Source organism: Mus pahari, chromosome 5, assembly GCF_900095145.1.
Source record: "Mus pahari chromosome 5, PAHARI_EIJ_v1.1, whole genome shotgun sequence".
Classification (NCBI taxonomy): Eukaryota; Metazoa; Chordata; class Mammalia; order Rodentia; family Muridae; genus Mus; species Mus pahari.
In genome coordinates, this window is record NC_034594.1 from 149,208,418 (window position 1) to 149,231,632 (window position 23,215).

Genomic DNA, 23,215 nt, shown 5'->3' on the forward strand with positions numbered 1-23,215 from the left:
ACACACACACACACACACACACACACACCCCTATTGAGCCACCTACCAAATCCAGGGTTGCTAGGGGAAACAAACAAGAGAATCTTGCCGCAGGGAACTAAATCCTGTAGAGAATGTTGGGAAGTTAGATGGAAACAGGAAGCTGTTCTTATTCCGGACTGGAATGGGGACATGAGATGATCTCACCCATGCCAGTAGAAGGTCATACAGTTTCTTCATCTCTAGGTTCTAGCCTACAACAACCTTTTATCCACTGTAACTGTTTTGACAACCTTCCTCCTACCATTGCCCACTTCACCCATCTCTCTGTAAGAGATAAAATTTAATATACTGCAGAGGGTATTTTTAATGAATGAAGGACAACTCCACTAGAATTCTTGGCTTTTCAGCAGTTAGATGACAACAGTTTAGCATTCCAACATTTAGAGGCTAAGCAGGTCTAAACCTACCTAGCATCAGTCACACCCTCACCTTCCTAGACTAGTTTTAAAATTGGAGCTTACTGTGGGAACAGTTCATTTTTGCATCCAAACAGATGCATGCAAAGAAAATGTGGTCCATATATACAATGCAATTTTATTCAGCCATAAAAAAAATGAAACCATATCATTCCATGTATATACATTCCATGTATATAGTTGGAAATTAGTATATTAAAGAGAAAATAACCCAGACTTAGCAAGAAATATCCCACCTTTTCTGTCATGTGGATTCTGGATTTTAATTTTGTGAGTGTGTATGTGGCTCATAAGACTAGGAGAGGACTATGAAGTGGAGAGGATTAGGAGAAGAGGAAAAGAGGTTACTAGAGTATGTGTTAAAAATGTGCAACGGGATCTAAGGGTTAGAGAAAGATAAAGAAAGAGCAGGGGGTGGAGGGGTGGAAGTAAAGGATGATAAAGAAAAAGAAGTGTGTATGAAAATGCCAGAGGGAAACCCATTACTGTATTGTTATTTAAAACATACATTTTCGAAATGTTGCTTGTAGTTACATGTAGCTCAACTGAGAACTGATGTCAAGAGGGATCTGAGTGATGTAAATTATAATGGAGTTTTGAGATAGACAATAGCATTTCTACAGTACTAGGAAACAGTGAGTTGCATAATCCATGCCAAAAAAACTTGCTTCCTTACATTACATACCTAGTGTATAATTAATGCATGGAATTACTTGAACTAGGCCACATGTTAAGGATAGTCCATCCTTATGCTCTGCAAATCAGCAGGCTGATTCATCACCAGATGGCTTTACACAGAATAAGGTTCATCTTACCCTATAATCTCTGCTATTGCAGAGAAATAAATAGCTGACTTCACAATAGGACTATCACTCTTCAGAGTGGAAAGGGCTTTTCTCTAACCTTATTTGATGATAAAATATCATTTGACAACTCTTTTTTCAAGTTACCAGGAAGCATGAGAGATAATGACCTCTAAAGATTTGACTCACTGCCTAGCTGTTTCCAGAGTATGTTTTTCCTAATAAAATACATGAAAATTTAAACAAAGAGGAATAAAGTGTTGCAGGATATTTGATCACACTGTGAACCCTGAGATTGTGTTATTTAGTGGAGAAACCTGTTTTTAGTTGTGGTATGGCTCAGCCTTAGCACACACCTTTAATTCAAAGGCTTTCTGCTTGAAGATTGTAAGCAGGATTAAATAAAGTCAACTATAGGTCAAGAGGTGGAGCAACAACCAGCTGACAGGAATTGAATATGTACATGTCTTCTGCAAGGCTTTATCCAGAACCTGATGGAAACAGATGCAGAGACCTACAGCCAAATATTAGGCAGAGCTCCCTGGGATACTTGTGGAAGAGTATGGATAGGGATTGGGAGAGATGGAGGGGGTCAAGGACACCATAAGAAGATCTACAGAGTCAACTAACCTGGGCTTGTGGGTTCACAGAGACTAAACCACCAATCAAAGAGCATACATGGGCTAGACCTAGGCCCCCTACATATTTGTAGATGTGTAGCTTGGTCTTCATGAGGGTCCTGACACTGTTGTTTGCCTTTGGATCCCCTTTCTCTAGCTGGGCTGTCTTGTCTAGCCTCAGTGGGAGAGCAATGTACATAGACCTGCTGCAACTTGATGTCAGGGCAGGGTGGTACTCAGAGGAAGCATCTCTGAGAAAGTCACACACAGGTACAATGTTCTCTGAGAAGGGGAGATAGGTATGTGAGGATAGAACTGAGAAGAAAAGAGGACTGTGATCAGGATGTAAAGTGAATAAATAATAAAAAAGGAAAAGAAAAACAGTAAGAGGGAGTCAGGAGGATGGACAGAGACACACAGGAAGCAGGAGGGCGGGAGTGAGAGAGGAAATTCCTTCTGGGATGTCAGCTGAGGAGGAAGGGCAGCTGGGCATTCTCTGCCTCTCTGAGCTAGCAAGCTTTCACCCTCGCATCTAGCTCCTGGGTCTTCATTGGTAAAACAGAATGACTGACACTTGGTTAAAAAACAGTAAAGTGATAAATTTCACCTTTCTTTGATTTTGATGCCCTGAATTTGAAAATGAAAGAAACAGCTATAGCTTCATTTCGAATATGGACTAAGGATCAAACAAAATGCCACTGGGGTTTGAAAAAGCAAGCACATAATTTTCTGTGATCCTGTATATAACAGAATTTATTAACCAATAACCATGTATTAGACATTTTTCTAAGAACTTCATATGTAAGAAACAAACATATATAAGTATAAATATATTATCTTTAAAATCCTGTATTTCCTTAAAAATGAACACAAATATTATACATCAATTCCAAAGAATACTCCATTATAGGAATTTGATAAAAATCCATTTTCATGTTTAAGTTTTCAATATTACAGATACTATGAAGAAAGTAGAGAATTAAGATGGAAAAAGTATCTAATCTCATAGAAGCTAAAATAAACATATAGCTTGAAGTTTCCCTGACAGTGGAAGAGGGAAAAAATAAAGCAGAGAGAAAAAGATGATGTAATAGTTTAGGGTGGTACACTTTAAGATGGACAGTCAGAGGAAGCATCTCTGAGAAACACACACGCACACACAGACACACAGACACACAGACACACACACACACACTGAAAATTTCAACTCTGTTGTACAATTAACTTGATCTGGGACAGAGAATGAAAAATATTGTTCTTGGAAAAACTTCATTTTCATTAAATCCCCACCCTCATCTGTACAGTTCCTCACAAAACCTAAATCTGCAGCTGTGCTGGTTTGGATTCCTGCCAAGATACTGACTCTATGCTCACATGAAGATCTAGCAGTAAGAATATGTTTGCAAGAGAGGAGGAGGGGAGTTCTCATACTCATTATTTTGGAATAAATGCCTAAATTTTACCTTTATTATCTGCCATATAAATCAACAACTCTTCTTTAAAAGCAGTTTAAATATGAACCAAAAACAAATATAACAACTTAGCACTTGTCCACCAAAAAACAGATGGCATTCCAAGAATCAAGCCTCATGTTCTAACTTTACTATACATTTTCAAAAGAAAATTTCAATTCAATGAGAAAAGGGAGCGACTTAGTAAACTTCCTTCATAAAATCACATTTATTAAGTCCTCAATGAATAGTCCTACCAGAAAAATGCTACACATTTGCATGGTTGAGGCACTGAGAGTTCTTACCAAGATTTCTCTGCTAGTTTATGAAAAAATGTCAAGTGTGACTTGCTTTCCTTTGTAGAACTGAGTAACTTGTTAAACAGGTGGTTAATGGCTACTCTAGTTACTGCAGCTCCACAAACAGAAACCATATGCTTTTTATATGAGGAATGACTTCAATTAAGTGTTTTGTATTTATAGCAGGCAATATGGATAAGATGATAATTTATTGTAATCAAAAGAGCATAAAGAGATTTGTACTTTCATTTATAAAGGTAGCAACAAAGGTTTAAAAACAAGTTAGTAAATTAGAAAATAAACGAGCTCTCATCTTTTAGCTAACCTTTGAATCACCTGTGTTCTTTCGTGGTCTAAACTCTACTCTTTTGGCTCTCCACCTGAAGATAATTATGTTCTCATTACCTGACTCCACAGGGTTCCTAAGAATTCAATAAAAACAGTACAATGTGTGATAATTTCTGAGAATATAAAATACAGAGATTTTGTCAAAGGGGATAATTCTCAAACACAACCAGCGTAAGACACTTGGAAGAAGTATTTTATTTAAATAACAACTTCAGCAATTTTGAGGCAGAAAAGCAGCTAACACAGATAAATCATTACTACTATCAATAAGTCAAAACATAGGAAACAAGTGTTCATAGGCAGATGAATTAATAAAATATGGTACACAATATAATATTGTTCATTGTTAGAAGGGAATAAGGTAATATGTTAAGTAAGATAAGCCATTCACAGAAATATAAACATTATGTGTCTTCAATTATATGAGGTACTTTCAGTAGCAGAAATCATAGAGTAAGGAAAGTAGTTGCTAGGACCTGGGGATGGGAGCACTGAAGCAGCTACTGGTTAGTAGTTCTTCATTTCAGTTTTATGGATGGATAGTGGTGCTGGCTGTACAGTACTGTGTATATATATACTAGACTAAAATGCTTAAGATGATAAAATGTATGCATGCGTGTGCGGAGTCATGTGAGTGCACGAGTGCACATTCACATGGTAGCTGATGCTGGAGCTGGGAATCATCTTCAATTACTCTTCCACAGTATTTATTGAAGCAGGGTCTTGGATTTCAGCCTAGAGCTTACCGACATGGCTAGTTTTGACAATCTCACCTCCCAGGGCTGGAATTATGAGTAGACTGCCATATCTACCCAGTGTGTATGTTGGGTTTCTAGGATCTGAACTCCAGTCTTCACACTTGCTTGGTCAGTGAGCTATTTCCTTAGCTCCAAATGTTAGTAATTTTAAGAATAATTATTGTTAGGAAATGATATACTGTCCCTGGGTGAACTCATATGCCAACCCTAACTCCAATAACACATGTGTTTCCCTTCCAAAAATTGAATTTCTCCAACTCTACATTTCTTTCCTCCTGTCCAACCCCCCACCACCCTTCTTTTTGTTTTGTTTTTTTTTTGTTTGAGAATCCATGTCAAGTTTATTCCACAACAAAACAATTTCATTAAAGAAAAGAATAAAAAAAATAGAAAATTACTTAATCTTAGGATATACATAGAATGGGCAACCTAGATATATATATATATATATAGATAGATAGATAGATAGATATATAGATATATATTAGATTTTCAGGTTTGTTTTGGTTTTCTAAATGCTAAAATGAGTTAAAGAAATTGAGGGATGGTTAAAAATGTCATCTCTGAATGTGAAAAATTGAGCTAAATTACTTGAGGGTTTTAAAATCTGAAAGAAAGCAGAGGAGACTTTAAAAGGATCCCCAGACCACAAAAAGTGTTTTCATACATTACAAAATTAGAAGCTCTTTCAATATAAAACTTAGACTTATAGATATCTTTTAAATTTGTATTTATGATTATAAAAATAGTGAAATACAAGTTAATTGTCTTAGTTTTTGTGTTTCCATGGTATTTAATGTATCATCTTTTCTAATTAATTAGATGTTTTAAAATTTTAGCCTTTGCCATTTCTCAAAATGTAGAGGCATGTTAAGTAGACATTGTAGAGTAGCCATATCCATATTAGTCACTGTAATAAATTGTCAATCCTCAACTCAAAACAAATTAAGTTCATATTGTTTTCATGAGTGGAGGTTGTGATCTAAGAGATTTGGGGGTTTGCCCATTTTATAGAGGCCTTCACATTGCTTAGCTTATTCAATATATTTTAGTAAACATAAGATCAAATTCAGATAAATAATACTTTCACACAGCTATTTTAGAAATGAATACATTAAAAAATGACCAAAGAAAATTTTATGTATGTTATTCAGAAATGAATTTACTCTGTAATTGAGTGTTAATTTTGGCATGATGTGAAACCTTTTTAAGTCCCACATACCACTCTACATACCACTATGTAGCATGCATATGTAATATCCTTTAATTTCTTTGGCTCTCTGGTATGATTTAAATGAAGATATTTGCTGTGGTTTGGACCATAAATGCCATCCAATAGCCTCATGTATCTTGTTGAATCATGTATCTGAATCTTGTTTGGGGAGTTCATGAAGCTTTTGAGGCATCAAGCCTAGATGGCTAGACTTACGGGCTTTTGAGATGTATAGTTTTGCCCTGTTTATGGTCCAGCTCTCTGCTTTCCAATCTGCCTAGTTTTAAAGAAGTCAGGCAGACCCTATTCCCCTGTTACCATGGAGCGGGCCCTCCAGCTACCAGGCCCCTCCAGCTACCAGGCCTTCCCTGCCACGCTAGGACTATATATACCCTGTGTGTAAAACCAAGAAGAAAACCAAAAAGTAAAACCTTTCTACAGATTCTTTCTATTATGTATTTAATCACAGCAGGGTGAAAAGTAACTAATACAGCATTTCTTTCAAAATTCATGTTGATTGTTAATCCTCAATGCAACTGTATTAAGAGATGTGGCCTTCCTCCTGTAGCCATGCAGGAACCCTAGTGGAGGAACCAATGCACCCGCAAACCTTTTGACCCAAAATTCATCCCTTCTACAAGAAATGCAGGGATGGGGGATGGAACAGAGACTTCGGGAATGGCCAACCAATAACCTGTCCAACTTGAGACCATGGGCAAGCACCAATCCCTAACACTATTAATGATACTCTGTTATGTTTGTAGACAGGAGCCTAGTTTGGCTACCCCAAGAGGTTCCCCCCAGCAGCTGACTCTGATGGATGCAGATTCCCATAGCCAAACAGTGGATGGGGCTTGGGGATTCTTATGGAAGAATAGGAGGAAGGACTGCAGTCTCTGAAGGGGATAGGAACTCCACAGAAGACCAACAGAGTCAACTAACCTGGACCCTCGGGGCTCTCAGAGACTGAGCCACCAACCAAAAGAGCATATATGGGCTGGACTTAGCCCACCCCCACACACACACATATATAGCAGATGTGCAACTTCTTGTGGGTTCCAAACAACTGGAGCAGGGAGTTATCCCAAAAGTTGTTTCCTATAGGTGGGATATGTTCTTATAGCTATAGTCCTATAGCTGGGCTGCCTTGTCTTGCCTCAGTGGGAGAGGATGCGCCTGGCCTTCCTTGATGTTCTAGGGTTGGGAGATACCCGGGGGATTTTGGGTGGTGGATGGGGGGCTCACCCTCTCAGAGGAGAAGAGGAGGGAAGAGAGGAAGAGGATTGTGGCAGGGAGTGACCAGAAGGAGGGGCAGTGAATGGGATGTAAAGTGAATAACAATATTATTTAATAATAATAATGATGATGATGAGATACAGTCTTTGGGAGGGAGCAGAATCAGTACTCATAAAAAAGACATAGAAACTAAGAAGGAGCTTCTTGCTCATCTATCCCATTGCACACTTAGATGATGCTATCTCTAAGGAAAAGACCTTCAGCAGATGTTTAACTTGCTTGGAGTTTTCACAACTATAAGACATAGGGCTGTAGGCAAGCCTTTTCTTAATTACTAACTGATGGGGAAGGGTCCAACTCAATGTAGGTTGTGCCATTCCTTAGCTGTTGGTCCTGATTCCATAAGAAAGCAGGCTGAGCAAGTCAGTAAGCAGCACCCCTGCTACCCCATGGCCTATGCATCCGCTCCTCCCTCCAGGTTCCTGCCCTGTTTAAGTTCCTGACTCAATGGACACCAAATATTTTAGTCATGGTGTTTCATCGTAATAGTAAAAAACCCTAACTAAGGCACTGACAAAAAGCATATACCATTTTTGTAGTTATTTTCCTATGGCTTCCACTTTATTTTTAAGAACAAATTTTCAATCTCCCCCTGCACAATCCCCTGGTGCTACTGATCAAAGCCAAACCCAACTGCCCACACATGCTAGGCAGTATCTATACTGAACTACATTCCCAGTGTCCCAATTCAGATTTTATATAGTGGCACAGGTGTTTTATCAACATGTAATTTATTTAAATTGGTTTTAAAATTGTAAACATTAAAATGGATATTTCTCACAGATCTGTGTGGAAATCACTGTTTTCCCTTGGTTTGAAAGAGGTATATCAGATCTGATGCAAATACAAATGTAGAATTCTAAAACTCACACTAATTTCAAAATGAGATTTTATCCTCACTCCTGTATTTATACAAATATTTTATAATTTTTCTAACTTGATAAAAATATTTTAAAAAATTAGTGACAAAGTCTAAGAATAGTGCCAAATTAAACAATAGGCAAGACTATATGACAGAGATAATAATAGATGGTGAATTATCGAAGTGTGTGCTTTTTGACTCAGAGCTTTTAGAAATTTTACAATATATAACAATTATATTTAAATCTGTAAAAGAATAAGAAAGCATTAGTAAATAACCTTCCCTTTGCAATGTGTTAGTTGTACAATTGGGAGGATTTCTCTTGAGCAACCACAGCAAATAACAGTAAAGCCCTCAAAATATAAATGGACATATACAAACACATATTCCCAAGGGGTCCAAACTCATGGATCCAAGAAACTCAGATGAATAATACTGGAAGGAGAGAATAATTATGCCTGTTTTGAACATACACAGATATTTTTCATTTGCCATCACTCCTCAAGTGATAGAGAACATTGAGCATTTGTGGAATACATTGTATTAGGCACTGTAAGTAACACAAGGAGGATCAATCAGAGATGGCTCAGTGGAGAAAGGTACTAGCTGCCCAGCCTGATGGCCTGAGCTAGTCCCTGGGACTCACACAGTGGAAGTAGTGAACTGACTCCTCCAAGATATCCTTTGACCTCCTCTTGTGTAGCATATCATGTACCCACATACACAAATAAATGTATCTTTTTTCTAAGTATTTAAGAAGATGTCAATAGGTTATATACAAATACTATTCCAATTTTATTTAAAGGTCTCAAGCACTGGAAGATTTAATTCTACTTAGATACCAAGGGATAACTGCCTTGTGTGTGCTTCTCCACTCTGTTATCCTGTGGACAAAAGATGGGGTTTCTCATATGCTAAGCACAGAGTCTAGCACTGAGCTATACCTTCAGCTCTTATATTTTTAAATTATAGTTCCACAGAAAGTCTGTTTCCAATGTGTTTTCCACCAAATTATTTTATACTTTATGCCTCTTTCCTAGGATTGGCTCAAATCAGATTTCTAGCTGTTTGCCTGGAATGCAAGACTCCTTCCTATTTAAGATCTGAGGCTTGAATTTGTGATGTGTTATTCCATGTAACATATAATAAACTTTTACCTAGTATACTATCAGGCAGAATCAAAAGTCTTATTTTAAAGATTGCCCCCTCCCCACTCCTGGCACCATGCTTCTTTTCTACACCACAAGAATGCTGTAAAATGACAAGCAAAACTGCCCAGTGAGATAGAATGGAGAGGTAAATATTATTTCTACAGTCAATGAAAAAAAAGTTAACTTCCAGACAATGTGTTTCCTCACATCCAACAATAATGTGGTGGCATTATTTTTGAGGTCCTAAGGCAAGAAAATATCCACCATTAAACATTTATTTTTTACAATAAGCCTCCAAGAAAGTAGTCTGTCCCTAACTAATTGTAACATGAAACTGAGTTTCTGAGGTAAAGTAACATATTCAATATCACACAATTAGTGACACTGAGGTACCACCTGATCAATTATTACCCAACACAGCATCACTCCCCATTCACCTATAGTCAGCAATGCCCTACTTGTAAATAAACTTTGTTCAAGTAAACAGATGACTAATTTACAGGAAAAATGCTTGTAAGCATTCTTATTAATAAATGAGAATGAAGATTGCTCAGTCACCACTAGTAAGAAGGTAATATATATAATATATTCTCTCTATATAAAAGATATAGATATATAGATATAGACACCCCATGCTGTAGTGTTTGGAGTCTACAGTTATCACAAACTTAACATCAATGCCTTTCTTGGTGCTGAAATAAATAAATATATATATAAGTAATTAAATTTGATACAGTGACTGGATAGTCTTACCTCCAAAATTCCTTTCTTCCCTTGGTTTCTGGGGTACCACACAACTTGATCCCTTTCAGTTTACTGGTGGTGTTTAAATTTTAAGAATCCTTAAATCTTTTCCTCAGAATTTGTGTCTTATATATCCCATTATCTACTTAGATGTTCAAAAAGAGATTCCTAGCTTTACAGAAACTTAATTCTGTAAAGCCAGACATGGACAACTTTCACCATCACCATCACAGTACTTCAAGTACAGTTGTTTATATCACTCCAATTAATTCTTAGCTCATTTTATTGCCATACCTGCAGCCCTTTCACTGCTACATATAAAACAATCCTTTCAAAGTCTTCAATAAATTCCCACGGCACTTAAATAACAACAACCAATAAAAGCTCCATCCCATTTTAATTCCTCCTCCTCTTCCCTTCTCTCACTCATCTCCAGTCACAGTGGCCTCATTGTTCTCAAATTCACTTATCCCTTGCAGAACCACACTGCATATGAGAATATTCTCTATCCAGATACCTACATGTCTTTCCCTCGACTTAAACTGGAATGTTAAATATCTGGGGTGGGGTGGTGAGCACTGTTTCTGATGGCTGATTTCTCAAACACTCAGAAATAACAGCATTCAAGATACAGTGTGCAGTGAGGCTTTCTTTCCTGTCAAAGATGGAAGGAAGATTAAGGTTATTATTTGTAATTGTTTGAATTGAGAGATACATAAAATATAATAAAGGTACTTCACTGCATTGGCAAAGTGGTAATTCAGTATTTACAAAACAGTGGTAGGAAGGAATTTACACACCATTTAAAACTATTGAACCACTTGAACCATTTGTATGTACTCACAGCTTGAAAATAAAAAAGGAAGGTCTACCACCCCTCACTCTCTAATTTGATTAATTTTATTCACTTTCTTTTGCCTTCTTTTCTGTCAACCCGCTTTAGGTCTTATCAATGCTATTTGTAAAAATTCTGACCAGTTTTCATGTTTAATTCTGCAGCTGTGGTCTAAATACAGTTGTAGTGAAACCACTGTTCTCATTTCAGCCCATGTTGTAGTGTTTGGAGTCTACAGATGTCACAAACTTAACAGCAATGCATTTATTGGTGCTGATAAACTCTGCTTCATAGCACCTTTCCTTACTCAACTTTATTATCATATAGTGATATCACCCGTATCTTCAAAACTCCTAATCTCATTCAGTTCCTTTATTAATCAAGGAAAAGAGAAAAGAAACCAAGCTACAAATAATTTTCATTACCTTTGTATCACTTTTCCACCCCCAGCATATTTTATGTGGCACTGATTCTATTTATAAATCTGGATGGTTTTATCCTTGGCTATGACAAGTACTCGGACAGGATGAAGACATTAGAGATATTTATTGAATTTATAAATGTTCAAAAGCCAGGAAGGGAAGCTAATCCCTTACATGAGAAGACAGAATCATCATTCAAGAAAATTTCAACAAATTTGTACTATAGTCACATTAAAACAGATAAAATTGAGTTGAAGGTAAGGGTAAATCCATTGCTTCAGAAATATCACCACCCATGTTACAAATGAAGTATGAGAGTAGTAAATATATATAAGGATATTTATATAGACTGCATCAGTAATTTTCAGACAAAACCTTTTCTGAAAACGAAATGAGAACCACCATAAGGGTGCTGTTTCTAATGGTTAAAACAACAAACCCTACAACTGGTATCAAAGAAAACTTACGCCTTCTTAAGAACAGCAGTCCACAAGAAAGAATACTTTGATACTCGGAAAGCAGTACAGAATTTCACCCTAAATCACAAGAATGTAACTTTCAAGAACCATGATTCCCCTCCCCTGGATGTCTCAGAACAGAAAACATTACTGTTGCTAAGGACATGACACAACGTCAGACTGCAAACAAACAAAAAAAGGACATGGCTTTAAATAAGCAATAGGTATACAGCCAGACCATAACTGCAGCATTAAATATGGAAGTTATACTTGAAAAAAAAAAACACATTGACTCAAGTGTCTCAAATCAGAGACAAGAAAGGTAAAGGAAACTATATAAATATGAAGTTGCAAGTGGTAATTTTGAAAAACTTTGAGAATCTTACTGTGTTGTTCTTGAGAGAACTAAAGCTCACAGGAAGAATTCAGATAGTAAAATCAGCATTAGACTGCATGCTTTTTAAAAAGTCCTTAGAGAAGGCTATCACCTCCATTCCATTTCTCTCCCACCTCTCAGTCCCCACTCTATAATCTCCATCTCCAGTATTCTCCTTCCCAACTCATATGTGTTTTTATCTTTCCTGTCCCATAAAGAATTATGCTATCCTCTTGTGGGCTCTTTTCTAGTATCCTAGGGTCTATATACACCGTGTGTGTGTGTGTGTGTGTGTGTGTGTGTGTGTGCGCGCGCGCACACGTACGTGTGTGCATGCATGTGCGTGTGTGTTTGAGAGAAAGAGGAGACGAGCAGACACAAAGAGATGATCAAAATATATACTTGTATGAAAATATCATGGCAAAAGCCATTACAATTAATAAATGCTACTACAGAAATGTTAAGCATTGTAATAGGGTTCCCCAGGAGGAAAGACAGTTTTTGTCCCAACTGATCTCAATTTGTTTCTCCAGCCTACTTTTTTTTTTTTTTTGGTTTTTTGAGACAGGGTTTCTCTGTATAGCCCTGGCTGTCCTGAAACTCACTTTGTAGACCAGGCTGGCCTCAAACTCAGAAATCCACCTGCCTCTGCCTCCCGAGTGCTTCTCCAGCCTACTCTTAAGAGCCCTTTTCCACACTCTATCTTGAATTGTAGGAACACCAAGCCCTGTTGTTTTACACTTTCTGAAAGGATCCTAGGCTGCTCTCCTAAGTGTGAGCCAATTGTCTCCCTTCAGGCAACAGTGACTTCTTGGTGCTAGCAGGACATAGCTGAAGCAGGTAATCAATCATCTATCGGATCAGTTTGGCTGTTTATATTTGATTATAAACGCCTCTGGTTCCCTACCTTTTTCCTTCTCTTATAGAATCCCAGAGCTACTGTCTTTATCCAAGTGTGGCCACATGGAATAAAGGCCTTCTCTGCATCTCACTCCTCTCTACTCTCCATGCAGCAGATGGCTCAATCTCATTAGCAGGGACCTCCTCTGGCCTAGGACTCCAGTAACAACCTTTCATTACACTTTCTGAAGGTTAAATGGACTTCCTTTCAAGTCCAGGGAAGAGTTCTAGGTGAAGTTGAATCTCAAGAATTTTAGCAACATGTGGCACATTGTACAAAAGACTTGTAAGATGCTTCCAATTCCAGCATTTTATTAACGACAATAAAGGAACAGGTATTATCACTTAACTTACTAAAAAAAAAGATAAGTCAAAAGAATTTTAACTTTGGTCAAAACACAAAGGTTCAGTTACAGACTTAACAATTCTGTGATATGTGCCATAGAAGGAGTTATTAACTTTGTGCTTCAAGTTTTTTTTAAGAGCTTATTAAAACTTTATGTGTTTTGCTTGTATGTACAATATTCACCATATGTCTCTATTGTCTGGAGGGCAAAAGAGAGTGTCTCTAGCTCCTTGCAGCTGGAATTATAGGAGGGAGGAAACTACCTCTTGGTTGTTGGCAACTAAACTTAGGTCCTCTGGAAAAGCAACTAGTGATCTTAACTGCTAAGCCATCTCTCCAATCCCAAGGTTTTAAACTTTAAATGTGTAAAATAATACTGTGATAAAGAAGGGTGCTTTGAAAGAAAAAAAAAAAAAACCACTGCCATTAGTAAGAGCTCTATGCAGCGTATGTATTATTCACCTTTTCAATAATAGCATACCCCCAAAGAGAAATATTCTCTATAGCACTGAAAAATGATTAGTGCATTAAAATGGTTGCTTATTCTCTGTTATGTTTCACTTGGTTTCAGTTCTCTACAATGCTTGGATTCTTCCCCCTTGTATTGTTACTATTGTATGGAAGTAATTTATAAGGCATTAGCTTTCCTCCTGTGAGTTTCTACTATGCTTTTGTTTGACATGAAGATAGATTTCATATTTGCTATGTTACTTTGCCTAAAAAAATACATTTCCTGTTGCACAATAATTTCAACTAAACTGGACAATATAACCAGTTTAATCAACTACAGATGTTTTTGTTTTTTGTTTTTTTTTGTTTTTTTCTTTTTTGTTTTGTTTTGTTTTGTTTTGTTTTTTGAGACAGGGTTTCTCTGTATAGCCCTGGCTGTCCTGGAACTCACTTTGTAGACCAGGCTGGCCTTACAGATGTTTTCTTATTCTTTTATGCCACAAAAAAGTGAACTCACTTCAGAATACATCCCTCATAAAATATTAGAGCAAGTAAATCAAAGCTCACTTTGCCAAGGGTAGTTACTCAAAATTTTCATAGTTAAGGAAAATTAAAGAAGAAAAGATGAGGTTTTTATGCCACTAAACAAGACCCTATTACTTGGGTAAAAGAGGTCTATGCTTAATGCTTTAATCATCATCAATCCATCAAACATTGGTGTATTAATTAATCTAGGGAAACTTGCAACTATACAGGTATTTCACAGCTTAGTGTCACCTATCATATTCTTATTAGAATAGTACACCACTTAACAGTCTGATGTTTAAGACAGAAGAAAATCATTACATATTAAATAGTGACAAATATTTATCAGGAACAGAATTTTGTTAAGTGAATAAACCATACAGGGTCTGTTAAAGGACTTATTGAGTAAGCAAGACGAGCAGACGGTTCAGAAAGGCAGAACCCATGTAAATGCTGGGCAGGTTTGGTGACCTCTGTGGGGTGATGTACAGTTAGGCTCAGAAAGTAAAGATAGGAGCTCCCTGGAACAAGCTAGCTAGTGAGATGAGCTTTATTCATAAGCTATAGGTTCAACAAAGCCTCAAAATGAACAATGTAGAAAAGCAATCAAGGAAGATTTCAGGCTCAAGCCCCAGGTGTGCAGGAATACATGCATGCCCCAACACATGCAAATACACCACACACACAAGGAAAAAAAGAGAAGTAAACCCATATAGATACAAAGTTCAAATAGTAAGCTTTTACCACCAGAGGTGCAATATCTGATCACTACCAGATGCAATAATAAAATTGAGTTTTGACCTCTCTCCCCAGTAAAGAAAAAGTAATAAGAAAGTGAAACAACTTACTAATTATGAAATAAATTTATTGGTAAGATATACTTAAAATTTTACTAAATAACACATGGAATTTGATTATGATTTTTTTTTAAAAAAAAATTGATTGAAATCAAAGCCAAGTCAAGCACACCATTAATCCCAGCACTAGGAAAGCAGAGGCAAGCAAATCTCTCTGAGTTCAAGGCCAGCCTGTCTATAGACCAAGTTGCAGGACAGCCAGAGCTACACAAAGAAACCAGGTTAAAAAAAAAGAAGAAGAAGAAAAAGAAAAAAAGAAAAAGAAAAAGAAAAAGAAAAGAAAAAAGAAAAGACCAAAACAACAAAAACCCAGATAAACAAAAATTGGCTGTAATCTGATATAAAATAACATTAAGATAAGAGTAGAATTAAACAAAAGTTAAATGTAAAAACTTCCACTCTAGCAAAAGAAGCCCCCCATTAAGTTCTTGTGTGTATATTTTATTTTTAACACAGGTTATAGGGTTGTCATGCCATAAAATATTAGGAGCATATATCAGATTTTGGTTTATTAATAAGCAGGGAAGCCATTTTTTTTAACAAAAGGCACATTTTCCAATAGTCTATAAAACTCAAGTTCCACTCAGTATAATTAATAATATATGCCACAACATAAGGATTAAGTTAATACAACTGTGAGAATAGAGTTAACTGAAGCAGACCTCTCAAGGAGCATGTAGAATATGTTCTATATGTGTGTGCAGGACAAGGGGTCTAGGGAACACACACACAGGAGAGATCACACTGTGTGTGCAGGACAAGGGGCCTAGGGTACACACACAGGAGAGATCACACTGTGTGTGCAGGACAAGGGGCCTAGGGTACACACACAGGAGAGATCACACTGAAATGCAGAGCTTGGTTTTGTTTGGCTCTGCCTTCCATTGCCTCAGAGTTGGCAGACAAGTAAGCCAACTTTGCCTACCTTAGTATCTTCTTGGTTTCTGTTAAGCCCATGTAAGACTCCTGTTTTAGGACACCAACGTTTTATAGTACTTACAGAAGGAAAAACTAAAAGCTGTGCGGGTTTTATTTTTCAAAACAATGGCAAAAATACAGATTGCTTGGTTTGTAACTTGCTATTTCCCAGGGCTGACTTCCTCAGTCCCTGCAGGCTAAATACATCGGCCTTCATCAGTAAGATTTAGGTTCATATTTATCATGTAACTCTCACACTATCCTTCCACTTGCTCCTCCTCATCCTGCTTCATCCTATCGTCTGCTTGTTTTAAGCAAAAAGGTTGGCAAAGCACTGCAAATACCATAAGCTTAAGATTTCAAACGATTTTAAAGGATGCATTTTCAAGTAAATGTATTGTCTGCTTCAACAAATTCCTCTCCAGTAGTTGAATTCTCATTAACAGAATAAAAACCAATCAATTTCATAAACTAAAACATGGGTGGCCTATTTTTTTGTTGTTGTTGCTGTTTGCTTTAAGCGGATCCTAATGTATTCCCTTAGGAACATGAACGCATTACCCACCCAGTGGAAAAAATAATTCTGCTGGTTCATTTCCCTGCTAAACAACAGCTTCGCTGTCAGTCCCTACCTAAGCCCAGCCCTCATTGTCACCTAGTAATTTTATATTGATCAATTTGGCAGGCTTGGGACTCTAGCCTGTATAGCTTGTCTTTATGCTCTTTGGTGATGGGGGGGGGGTGTCAGGACGACAGTTTATACTCAAAATCAGAAAACAGAGATCATATGACTTAGGACACAATTCCTTGTCTTCCCGTATGTGTCACGCAGCTGCTCTTTCTCTCCCTTGAATAAAAATGGAAGTGAACTAGACCCAAACCCTACAAGTGAATCTTGGGACAATGAAGCCCACAGGAAGCCACTCGCTCCTCCCGTGGGTTTACTACCGAGCTAGAGGCTACGTGGTGTGCAGTCGTCCGGCAGGCTGCGTGACAGCACGTCTTCCACGCCCTCCCCACGCCATCTGAAGGCTCGTCGTCCGTCACCCCCTCCCCACCGCCGCCACCCTCCTCACACCCCGAAACCAATCCTACAAAAGGGATGGGAGCCCTGGAAAACTCCCTTGCCCAGCGGCCGCGCAGCCATTCCTTAGACGCTCCGCCCGCAGCGTTCCCAGGCAGCTCAGGCGGCGGCTGCACAAAGCGGGAGTGAACAGAAGAGGACCGGGCGCACCGAGGGGAAGCCGGCCCCGTGCAGCCGGCCGCAGCCCATGGGGGAGGGGACGGGAGGGCGGCGGCCGCGCGGGGCGTCCGGGTGGCGCCCCTCGGCCTCCAGGCCCGCACTCCATTCCGCCGCGGGCCGCGCCCCGGCCCCGGCCCCGGCCCCGGTCGCCGGAGCTGTGGATGTGCAGAATCCCGGGCCGTGCCGACCCCGAGCGCATCACTTACCCCTCACCGCAGAGAGGGACCGGACCGGGAGGCGGGGCGCGGCGCGTCCCGTCAGTCTCTGCCACGCTGTCCTCCCCCCACCCCCTCGCCGTTGTCGTCGTCGTCGCTGCCGCCGCCGTGGAGCTGGGGGCCCCTCGGTTCCGCTGGGCAATAACGTTATTCCACACACGCCCCACACATAGCGGGAACGGCAGCGAGCGGCAGCTCAGTGCGCAGGCGCCTCGCAAAGGGCAACGCGCCAGGTCCTCTCCCTCCTCCAGCCAGGGCCCAGCGATGCCTCACTGCGCAGGCGCCAGACCCAGACAATGAAAGGGGGCTTTGCAGAGGGTCTCACCCACACGCTCTCGCAGCTGCCCACTGCGCACGCGTGCCCTCAAGACCGGCTTGAACAATGAAGAGCCGCTTGGCTGGAGTGGGACCGCAACCAACCAGGACTACGATTCCCAGCGGGCAGCGCGCCAACTCCACGCGGAGGGCGGGGCTCTGAGCAAGCTAGGAGTCGCGGTGTCCGTCGCTTTCACAGTTTGGCTGTTTGGGAGATATACACTTCATTTTCTAGAGAAAAACCATTTTGTGACAGAACTCCTAACTAAAACCGAGTTTACAGTGAATCCTGGCGAGGGCTCAGGGACCAACTCCACACCGGCCCGTTTTGAAGAATCTAAGTCCTTCACCGGGCCCGTTCTGTCAGCTAGTCGATCCAGCTGGCTGAGGATGGCAGGACAGCAGGACTAATCCAAGCGATGCAAAAGGGAAAGGGCGCGGCCTGCCAACCCGTCTCTTGGCAACGGCCTCAGGCCGCTAAACTGCCGGAGTGGCGCCCCGAGCGCATAGCCCTCTGGGAAGCGTAGTATAGCTAGAAGGCTCTTAGGACTCTCGAGGCTGCAGGCTTTAAGCCTGGGAACTACATTTCCCGACGTTCACCATGAGGGCCAGGGGGTAGGAAGAGCCCCTAGGAGCTCGGTCCGGGGTTCCTGGTTCCCTAGTGACAGCAGCGACAGGAAGCAGGCAGGCATCCCCTAACCCCCAGCGCTAGGCCTGTCCTCGGAGGGGTGCACTGGACACTTTCCCGCATAACTCCCATCACTGACCCCATGGCGAAGTCCCCAGGGAACTCTACCCTGGAGGACAGTCTGGGGCAATACCAACGGAGTCTCCGGGGTGAGTTGCTCCGAATCTCAGTGCCTAGGAGCTCCTAGGTACCATGGGCAATAGTGGGTTTTTTTCCAGACACTTTCCTTGAGCACTAGCCAGGCTGTGGAGGAAGACGACGGATGTTGCTCTGATCTTATGGATGAAATCTTTTAGTTTTGTTTTTAGGATTAAGCAGCATTGTGACCTCTTATTCTTGTAGTTACCTGACCCAACAAGGAACCTACATCTTGATTTAAGTGTCTTATCAACCAGTGCCAGCACAAACTCATGGGCAGCTCCATGCCACTTTTACCCTGTTGCCATACTGTTGCTGTTTAATCCAATAAATTCTTTATTTATATTTCTCACACATGCAAATTTTGGTGTAGCATAGCAAATCTGACGTATACGTCCAGAAAGAAAACACAAATAGTTATTTTAAATATTACAATATCTTCTTATCTACATTCTTTTCATATAGCAAAGCATTTAAAACTTTATCTTACTAATGACTCCATTTTACTGGTCAGGAAACCAAAGCCAAACCTCACACAACTGGTTGGTAGCGGCAAAGGCATGTATTGAATTCAGGCCTATCCACCTTCAAAGCCTATGCCTTTCTTATTAATCAAGTAATAATTACTATAATCGAAGCCTAGTTTAGTTAATTCAAGTTTTCTGAGCAAAGTACCATAAGAATAATTATTTGACAAAGTGCTCTCCATACTCATAGCTAGCTAGCTCTGTTCTTTTGACCACATGCAAAATCTCTGGAAACTTGAGACTTCGTTATAGTGAATTCATGGTGTCAACTACAACATGATTATTATGGAGAACAAGTTAACCAAATGAATAATGAACATAAAATTGATTTATTTTCAGAACTTAAGAACTCTGTAGCAAGAAATGCGTGCTAGAAGCTGGGAGTGTGGCTTAGTATTAAAATGCTTGTCTGGCATGTGGAAAAGAAGAAAGAAGAGATGGGCAAGTTAGTGTGGGACTTAGAAAGTAAAAACCTCACTAAAGACTTTATTCCACAGGTTACGATGTACTTTTTCCTATTCTGCGTTTTCATAACCCCATGTGCTATGGCCAACAGATAAAATATTTGAATCATTTATAACCTGAATTATTCAGCAAATAATAACTCAATGCCTGATTTGGGTCAGCCATACTAGGTGATGAATCGGCCACAAGTCTTTATGGTGTGGAGTCTTTGGATTAATGAGAGAGATAATAAGCATAGCAATCACAGCTTGCTATGGTTGAAAATGAGGGTGTAGAGCCAATGTTTGGCACACAGATGCTTCTTGAATGTTAGCTGCTAGCATTTGCTTCCTGTAAAATTTAAATCTTTTTCTGAGAAGACTGGAAATCTCCTAGGACTTTGTAAGCTATTGTTTGTCATCTGTATCCACTGGTGGTGTTACAAAGTGTTAGCATCCTCCGTGTTCAGACTCTAGGACAGTGGAATTAAACACAGTCTTCCTCCTACTGATATTTCAAGAGTTGGTGGATTCTAAAGTAACTGCTTCTAACTTTTTTTGTTGGAATCAAGAAAAACCTCTGTGCTCAATGATATAAGTAGTTACAATTTTTTTAGATTGGTTAAGTTTTTCTGTTTGTTGTGGTGGTGGTTGGTTGGTTAGTTGTTTGTTTTTTGTTTTTTTTTTTTTCATCTAGTTCTTTTGTGACATAATTTTGAACTTTTATTTAACCACTGGGAGTGGCTGTTTAATATTAATCATTTTGATGTTGTCACATGATTGATCTGACTAGGGCAATGGAATGAAGAAATGGCAGACAAGTAACATCAGGTTGGGATGCAGTGGGCCATGGTCTCAGATGGAGACACAGCAGGAGGAGCAGTCTGCAAACTCAGCCTCAGTAGGGAGTTTCTGCAGGGAGCAGTCTGATGCTGCAGTCAGCTGGGATGAGGAAGCTGTGGTCTGTAGTTTCTCCATTTACTGGTTTCAGCTAAATGTCAGGTGCGTCCATGCTTTTACCAGGGCAAGCCTTGACACTCTCCAGAGCCTGACCTGGGGAAGGTCTTGCCCGCTCTGATGGCTCTGAGGCATTGGGTCCTTGACATGGCTGTGCTCATGTCAATGACACACGCTTACTCAGGACTTCATTTCCTCCCACACATTGAAGGATTGTTTAATATTAAGCGTTTAGATATAGTCATAGGGCTAATTTCAAGCTAATTTTATAGAAGTGGGTATAACTTGACAGAGTAGCACTGGCTTAGGCCTGGACAAGGTCCTGAGTTCAATCCCTAGCACCATAAAAGACAAATTTTTTAGTGATATGTGTAGCAGTACTGCTATGACTTACAGTAATGATCACATGAAGTTCTAATTAAGATAATTTTAAAATTTATAGTTGGGGTGAAAACCATTTAAGGTCAAAACATTTGACCAATGGCAAATAAGAGGTATAGAAAAAGAGATGAACATTTGAAAAAAATTAAGGCATCATTCCTCCTGGCTTTCAGGATGTATCATTTCTTGATTTAGTGACTTACTTTCTTGTGCTTCTTAGCATATACAGCCATATCTAGAAGGAGGCCACACAATGGAGTCAGTTCTGACCTTGAGCATAGTCAGATATCTGTTCCCACTTTTAGAGAGAATAATTCCTTTAAACTAAACTTTTGCTTCCAAGAGGTCAAACTGTGGTGAATAGAACACCATTTGTTATTTCAAGAGTGCCTAGTATTTAAGGATTGTGTTATAAATTGTCCTCCTTAGTTTAAACATACTAGAAGAATAATAAAGTATTGGTATTTCTTCCTATTTATTCCTGAGATTTTAAAATACTTGTATATTCACTAATTGCTAGTATTCTTCCTTTTTATGACATAGCCATAGGTGCATTCAAGCTTCCAGCATAGTCAAAGCAAGCATACCGCAGGTGTCCTGCGAGCCACAGCTCAGTCTGGGGCTAGAAGAGATTTGGAAGGCCTCTTGGCAGGTGGCCAAGTGTTTATTTACTAGATGTTTTAAGTGTTAACACATTAGAGCATGCATTTTTAGTATTCAAAAGGACAGATCACAAGGTAATGGATTATCTGTCCCTACTACCAGAGCCATGTGCCATCCTGTGGTGCATCCTGGGGTGTGAATGCAGTTTATTAGCAGTGCGTCTATCACGTGACCAAATGATTCCTCCCCACATTTGGCTGAGTGGGTATACCATTCAAACAAGCTTGTGCTTTGACAGGAACACACTCTTTCTCTTTTACATGCAGTCTGTATGCACTTTTCCCCTTTGCTTTCACAACATTGGTTTTTCAGCCTGTGGATGGAATCTGTGGAGAATATGACCGAGTCAGGAGAGAATGTGTGACTAGGCAGCAGATCATGGAACTTCCTGTTGATTTGCTGATTAGTGTCTGTGTGACCTTGGACCAGTTAATAATTTGGATTTGGATTTCTGTTTCCTTATCTGCAAAATTAAAAGCTTGAACCAGATGTGAGAATTATTGCCTGTGGGAGCCAAGATAGCAAAGTGTGTATGGGACTTGGTGAAAGACACCCGGAAAAGAACAGGAGTGTGGGTTCGCTGTAATTTGTGCTTTTCACTTTCTCCTGGCTTCCTTTTCCCCTGCTTTCCCTATTTTTCTGCTCTTTAGTTAAGAAGAAAGCCAAGCACAAGCCTACCTAAGAGCTGAGATTCCCCTCTGTCTCCTCTGTGCCAGTGCCCTTTTCCTGCTCCGAGTCACACTACAAGGATAGGGATTGTGCTCATGCCTTGTGAAACTGAAAAGAAGTTGACCTGGTGCCTGGGAAGTGAGAAGGGGCTGTGGCAAGAACATCTTGAGGAAGGTGCTTCCTTCTGTGCCTGATTCAGCTGGAAACAGCTGGAGATAGTGCTGATGGTGGATGACTTTCTTGGGTGTGAATGGCACAGCTCTCTAGATCCTGCTAGGGAAGACTTCTTGTCTGCTGAAGGGCTGTGTAATAGCATTACAAATGGAGAGTTTTGCATGTGTGCCAGCAAGCAGTGATGTCATCTGGACCTTTGGCCTACTTAAGCACACATGTTTAATTTCGGGGAAAGTTACTCTTTTTCTCAGATTTACTTACAAAACTTACATTTCTTCTTTTCTATTTCCATCAACATTTGCTTGGTTTTTCTTTTTATTATTTACCATGTGTTATTTGTATTTATATGTCTGTAGGTACACACACAACACACACAGGCACACATACACATACATATGTAAGCACTTTGGGAGGGTGTAAAAATTATGAACATTTTTGTTTATACATTCATGTTGGTTTTAATACTTTTAGCTTTTTATGTTTTGTTTGTTTGTTTGTTTGTTTGTTTTAACTAGAACAAAACCCAAAAGGCAAGGCATGATGAAATAGGCCATTCCAGTGCTGAGGAGGCTGAGGCAGAAGGATTTCTAGTTCAAGGCTACTTAGGGTAGTTGAAAACAAAAGTTAAAAACAAAATTCCAACTTCCTTTTTCTTCCACTACTGAGGCAAAATAGGTAAAAGACAAGATTTAACAACAACAAAAAAGGATGT

General features: G+C 39.6%; 2 protein-coding genes across 17 annotated transcripts in view; one reads left to right on the forward strand and one right to left on the reverse strand.

Annotated features, from left to right (window-relative positions):
* Cep170 (centrosomal protein 170) overlaps positions 1-17,956 on the reverse strand; it is an 88,099-nt gene extending 70,143 nt beyond the window's left edge. For 5 of the 12 annotated variants that reach the window (XM_029538227.1, XM_029538226.1, XM_029538222.1 and 2 more), the window contains exon 1: positions 17,540-17,954. The gene's annotated coding sequence lies outside the window, so the exon portion shown is untranslated. Of the gene's footprint in view, positions 1-17,539 lie in introns of all 12 variants that reach the window. The other 7 variants (XM_029538219.1, XM_029538215.1, XM_029538218.1 and 4 more) reach the window with 2 other exon arrangements.
* A 351-nt stretch (positions 17,957-18,307) lies between these two features.
* The window catches only part of Sdccag8 (serologically defined colon cancer antigen 8), a 201,120-nt gene continuing 196,212 nt past the window's right edge, over positions 18,308-23,215 (forward strand). For 2 of the 5 annotated variants that reach the window (XM_029538445.1, XM_021198898.2), the window contains exon 1: positions 18,308-18,700. In XM_029538445.1, the coding sequence (XP_029394305.1) occupies positions 18,634-18,700 (67 nt within the window). In that variant the 5' untranslated portion in view covers positions 18,308-18,633. The remainder of the gene's footprint in view (positions 18,701-23,215) is intronic. The other 3 variants (XM_029538447.1, XM_029538448.1, XM_029538446.1) reach the window with 2 other exon arrangements.